The sequence below is a fragment of the Ananas comosus genome, linkage group 12, assembly GCF_001540865.1.
Source record: "Ananas comosus cultivar F153 linkage group 12, ASM154086v1, whole genome shotgun sequence".
Lineage (NCBI taxonomy): Eukaryota > Viridiplantae > Streptophyta > Magnoliopsida > Poales > Bromeliaceae > Ananas > Ananas comosus.
Window position 1 is genome coordinate 4,606,583 of NC_033632.1, and position 6,194 is coordinate 4,612,776.

General features: G+C 33.0%; 1 protein-coding gene across 1 annotated transcript; it reads right to left on the reverse strand.

Annotated features, from left to right (window-relative positions):
* LOC109718937 (PLASMODESMATA CALLOSE-BINDING PROTEIN 3-like) lies at positions 1,684 to 5,435 on the reverse strand. Its single transcript, XM_020245433.1, has 5 exons — positions 5,404 to 5,435; positions 5,279 to 5,371; positions 3,494 to 3,733; positions 3,093 to 3,126; positions 1,684 to 2,117 (listed from the first exon to the last, which is right to left on the reverse strand). The coding sequence occupies exons 2-5, from the start codon at positions 5,331 to 5,333 to the stop codon at positions 1,802 to 1,804; spliced, it is 645 nt and encodes a 214-aa protein (XP_020101022.1). The 5' UTR covers positions 5,334 to 5,371; positions 5,404 to 5,435; the 3' UTR covers positions 1,684 to 1,801.

Here is a 6,194-nt window from a genome sequence, read left to right on the forward strand (position 1 = left end):
CCGCTTCATTTATTTTATTTAGAAATAAACTTAGCTAGAAATGTGAATCAATTAGGATTCGAACTTGGGATCTCGGGTACCAACCACCAAGCCCTTTGTCACTTATTCTAGGGGCGGTCGGTAATATTATAAATATTTTAGATTGGCTCATTTCGATCATTTGAGGCCTCCCCAGAGAAAAAATTTTAGACACCTATTGATACCAATATTGGCTTAAAGGGGCCGGCATATTGTCTTGTCGCGGCAGACTAGGTTGGATTAAGTTACATTCGAAATAGCGGGAGATCAGGTTGTATTGAGTCATATTCGAAGTGGCGGAATGTTAGTTGAATCGAGTCATAATTGAGACACGTGCGCACTATGTCTGTATGATTTAAGTGAATTAGTTTTAACAGCTCGAGCTTTTAGATTTCATGGTTAGTACCATTGATATATGCAACAACTGGTATCAAAACCAAAGGTTATAGATTTAATTCCCGTATGCTATGAATTTGCATAGATATTGGGGAGATTGTTGGCTTAAAAAACACAGTATATATATATATATATATATATATATATATATATATATATATATATATATATATAATTATGTTACTGTACTGTCGATAGTAGTGCGCTTGATAGTTGATACTATCAAATTTTCGGTCGTTGATCAAACGATGTGTAGTTAGAATGATAGTGGTTCTCTAAGGTTGAGTGAGTGGTTGGTTGAATAGTATAATCTAACGGATAGAAATGATAAAAGAGTAAATCTAACGATAGAAAACTCGATAGCACCAGGAGTTTGGTATTATCGATAGTAGATTAGCCAAACTTTTTATATATACTAATCCCTAGGGAACCACTATCATCCTAACTGCACATTCTTTCATCCAACGGCCGAAAACTCAATAGCACCAAGTGCTTTCTACTATCGACAGTATAGTAGCATAATTATATAATGGGTTAATTGCATATAGGTCCTTGTAAACATGGTGAATTGTAGATATATCCCGTAAGGTTCAACTTTCAGATGTTATCGCTGCAAAAGTTTTAATATTTTCATATGTGTCCCTATAGTTAGGATCCGTTAGAGAATTGTTTTTTTTTTAACATTAAGTTCATGAAATGATATTTTTAGCCTCACAAATATGTCCCTTCAAAAGTTCCAACTGGTACATATTTGCATAAATGCTCTCTAATTTTATAAAATTGTAAAATAAAAAAAAATATTTTTTTATTGTGATAGTTAAGCATTGGAACAAAGAATAGGAGGAACCAATCATATGATTTTTCTTGTTTTTTCATGCTTTAAAATAGAAAAAATATATATAGAGATTGAGAGAGAGAGAGAGAGAGAGAGCGCAGGGCTACTGTGTTATTAGAAGCAGAGCAGCCCTTGTGCTCCTAACTTTTTAACCACCTATCAATTTTGATGAGTAGTTACAATGAAAAAAAAAAGAAAAATTAGGGAGAGATTTAAAAAGAAGAGAGACTGAGACATTCAATTTCTTTCAAATTAATTCTCTTCTTTTTTTTAGCCTAACTATTCATCAAAATTGATGAATAATTAAAAAGTTAAGAGTATAAGGACTGCTGTGCTCTTAATAGCACAGTAACTCTGTTCTCTCTAATATATAAACTTTTTAAGATTATATGCAATTCAAACAGTCAAAACGACTGTATAATTAGCAACCACGATTGAGAAGAGCGGTCCATAAACTATTTAATAAAGCTCAGAAAGTCTTTATACATTATAACACAGAGAAAAAAAAGAAAAAAGAATGGATTTCCATACAATTAGAGAGCAAATATATAATTAGAAGAAGAGGAAGGATGAGAGAGAGAGGAAGGTGGTTATAAGAGAGAGGAAGATGAAGCCAGCAGTAGTAGGGTTTGGAGGCAGACCTCCATCACTGCCGGTGCCATCAATGCTGGTGGTGGTGCCTGCGGGGCCCAATCCTCCAAGAATCCCCCCTCCTCCAGTGCTGCCGGCTGTGCCACTTCCTCCTCCTCCAGCAGTTGGGGTGAATGTGGTGGTGGGTGTGGTGGGAGTGCTGCTGCCGGCTGGGGTGGTGCTGCCTGGGGCAGTTGTTGGGGTAGTGCTGCTGCTGCTGGTTGATGTCCCTGCAGCACTGAAACAGCAAACAACACACACACACACACACACACACAAAAAAAAAGAATAGGGAAAAAATTAATGCATGTTTTGCTTGGTTTCAGCTTCTGCTTTAATCTGACATGCTCGTAAATAGAAATATAAAATAACTAGATTTTGAATCAGGGATCTCGTGTACGAACCGCTAAATTATATGAAAAAAAAATATTATTCTTCAAAAGCTTAAGGGATCATTCGATTGCTAAGAAAAGTATGACAAAAAAATAAAAAAGATTATGAAAAATTTTCTTTTTCAATGGGAAAAAGAAAATAATATTCTTTTCATGAAATCTGAAAAAAATAAAATAAAATAAAACTAGTTTTTCTTGAAACCAAAATGGTAAAAGAAACTAGAAAAATTTGTTCTCAGTTTTCTTTTTTCATCCATTTTATAAAAAGCGAACCGGCTCTAAGCTATCAGTCTTATTCACGTATGGACTCGAAATTTTTTGATAAACCCAAAATGTGCTTGATCGGATTCTCATGTGTGTGTGGGCTCAAACTTTTTTGCTAGATTGAAGACGTGCTTCACGGAATTCGAACTTAGAATGTCCTGCTGTAATATTATATTACATTATATAAAATAACTGTTGTTTTGCGAAAACTAAAACTACTAGAAAACGATGTATTTGATATTTATATTTAACATCAATCATTAGTTTTTTAGTCAATTGTGGTAGATATGGACGGTATATTGTGCTCTCAAAATTATAAGAGTCCAATGTGAAGGTACCACTTGCTGAACAGAATTATATATAATACATCTTCTAATACAGTGCTTTATCAGATACTACCGCATATTTACAGAAATTTTTTTTGTATTTTTTTTTGAGAGAAATTTTTTTTTGTATTTTAGCAGAAGAAAAACTATATATAGTTCATAAAAAATTTAGGATAAAAATTTACCAACTAGGAGAATTTAAGGGGACAAAAAAAGGATTTGGATATTAACCTGGGAGATGCTGGAAAGGTGCAACCAGGTCCACCTGCACAGAAGATTTAAGTGGACATAAGAATCAAATCGGAGTTTGTTTGTTCTACCTCCTAAAACTATTTCTCTACTAGAAAATTAGTTAAGAAGTGTTTGGCATTCAAAAATACTTTTAATCCAAAAAAGGGAAGAACCAATGAGTAAGCGTCAGCAAAGCTAATCATTTCGAGTAATAATAAAAAAAATATAAAATAATTGTAAGTGCTTATTCAAACAGCTCTATTCAAAACTCCACCTAGCCAAACCAGCCTTTAATATTGAAAAGCTCGTTTCTATTTTTCTACCGTATTAAATTTTTTGCCAAACGTCTGATTACTACTTCTCGGAATAGAAAAAGATCTAAAAGATCTGTTCAGACTTACTTGGGTCTGCGGAGGTGAGAGTGGCAGTTCCAGAGAAGTCACAGGCCCCCAGAGCCTGCCCCTTCCTCTGGTAATAGCTGTTTGCAGCATAAGAGCAGTGGGCAGCCACAGTGTTGGGCTCATAACATGCCCCATTTTGCAGAATGGGTGTGCAGTCTGCCCCAGCTCCACAAGCATAGTCTATTGTCTTCTGCAGAGCAGGTGTGCTCTGATCTGAGTTGCAAACACACCATGCAGCATCTTCCACACCAAAAAATGAAAAAAAAAATTACATCAGTTTATATACCAAATTCCAAAAAGGCATTTCGGAAATCGATCTGATTCTATCTCTGTTCGTTCCGTTTGAAGAAAGGAAGAATCCCAAAGAATCGATCTTTCTTTTAGTTGCTGAATCTCTATTTGATCGATCAATGTGTGATATTCGAAGTTGTTGATGTTTATACTGGTCGATCGGCAACATTATAAAATCGGGATAACTTATTACTCTAGTGTTTCTGGAATGCCAAGGTTTTTTTTTTTTTTTTTTTTTTTTTTACGAAGGAAAATTTTACCTGTACACCTATATATAGATGTAAATTTTACACCTCATTTATTATAGGATTTATAAAATCCTTCGGGTTTTAGCAAAAAAAAGGTTAATAAGATAAGTAGAAATAAGAACTGCAAAATAGTTTATAGATGGACATTTGAAAATAGTTTTAAGAATTACAAAATACACCATTTGAGGCACTTTTCTTTTTGTAATTTTGGAGTAAAACAAAAAAAGGAGGCTGCAGCACTTTCTTTTGTAATTCTCTAAATTACTACTTTTATCATGAGCTTTACAAAAAAAATACATGAAAACCAAACACCTTCAAAATAAAGTAACTTACTATAAAGTAGATAAAAATGTATAAAACTTATCTGAACTATAGACCATTTTGAATCAGCAACCCAATCTTTGATTTAAGTCAAGCAACGATTCTTGGATTTCAAAAATTTTAATGCGTTGTTAATCTTTACATATTTAATATATATTTTAAATGAAATAACTATTGCTGAATTATATAAAACAATACATCTGAGTCTGTGTTATAATATGTTATATATTTAACCCCAACTAGCACATCTGAGACTCACAAAGTTTTTGACAGATCCAAGATGCATAAGAAAACAAAACACTGTAAATGAAAGGAACTAAATAAGCCTAGGGTCTAAACAAATTCGAACTCAGAACCTCCTGCTCGTTTCTATAGTACCCAGATCTAGTGGAAAACTATCCAAAAATAACATTAGCAAAAGTACTTTAAATTCATAAAAAATTTAGCCAATTTGAAAGAACTATGCACATCTGAAACAGTACAATTTCATGATTAAAAAAAAAAACTCATCTCCAAGTCTCCGTGCAACAAGTGTAGATTGTTCTGAAAATTCAGTGGGTTTGTATTTTCTTTTTGTTTTTTTTAACAAAGAAAGCAAGAAAGAAAGATTAAGCAGGGAGGAGCAAAAAAAGCCAACAGGTGTGAAAAAAGGAGTAGAGATTTTGCAGATTTTGCAAACTTTTTTTTTTGGGGGACAAAACAATAGCTCTAAATTGCAGAGTGGTAAAGAAGATTATGGATACTGCAACAACATCCAAACTCTAGATAGGAAAAAGAAAGAAGAAAAAAGAAATTCTGAAGTATTCAAAAAAAAAAAAGAAGGTAAGATCTACTTCTTCTGTATTTCTAGACATGCAAAATGGAAACAATACCTTCAGAAAACAGAAAAGAAAAAGGAAAAAAGAAAAAAAGAGCTGCTTATTACCTGAACCACCAAAGGTGGCAGAGTACATGAGCACAATGAGCATTAAAACATCCATGAACTAATTAAGTCTAAGGAGGAGAGAGAGAGAGAGAGAGAGAGAGAGAGAGAGAGAGAGAGAGAGAGAGCTTTTAATCAAAAATTGGAGAGAGAGGGTGTGTGTGTATGTGTGTGTTTAAAGTTTGGTTTGGAACCTCTTGGTGCATTATATAAGGGTAAATTGCACTTTTTGGTCCTCCTACTATGAGGGTGATATTTTTTTTTCTTTAAATTTTATTGGGTAAACTTCAAATACCCCACGTGGTTTCACACTTTCTCACTTTAGTACATTATGGTTTAAAATATATCAAGTTAGTCTCTGTGGTTTCGCACTTTCTCACTTTAGTACCATGTGATTTAAAGTGTATCAAGTTAATACGCTATAGTTTTATTTTTCTCTTTTTATTATTCATTTCATTAGTTTTTTTCGTTAAATCAGTGAAAAAGTTAAAATTAAAGGGTACTAAAGTGAATATTTGATAAACCTCGGTTGGATATCTAAAGTTTTTTGTATATAATTTAACGGCATATTATCGGAGGAAAAAACAATCAATGACAAAGTTAAAACTAAAGGGTACTAAAGTAAACATTCGATAAATCTAAGTAGGGTATCTAAAATTTTTTGTATATAATTTAACGAAATATTAACAGAGCTGACGAAAAGAGAAAAATAAAACCATATGGTACTAAATTGATGCACTTTAAACCACAGGATGCTAAAACGAGAAAGTGTGAAACCACAGGGTACTAAATTGATACACTTTAAATTACAGGATACTAAAGTGAAAAAATGTGAAACCATAGTGATGGTATTTAAAGTTTTTCTAATTTTATTTATTACAATTTGTAGCGTATATCTTATAAATTATTGAACTTAAGA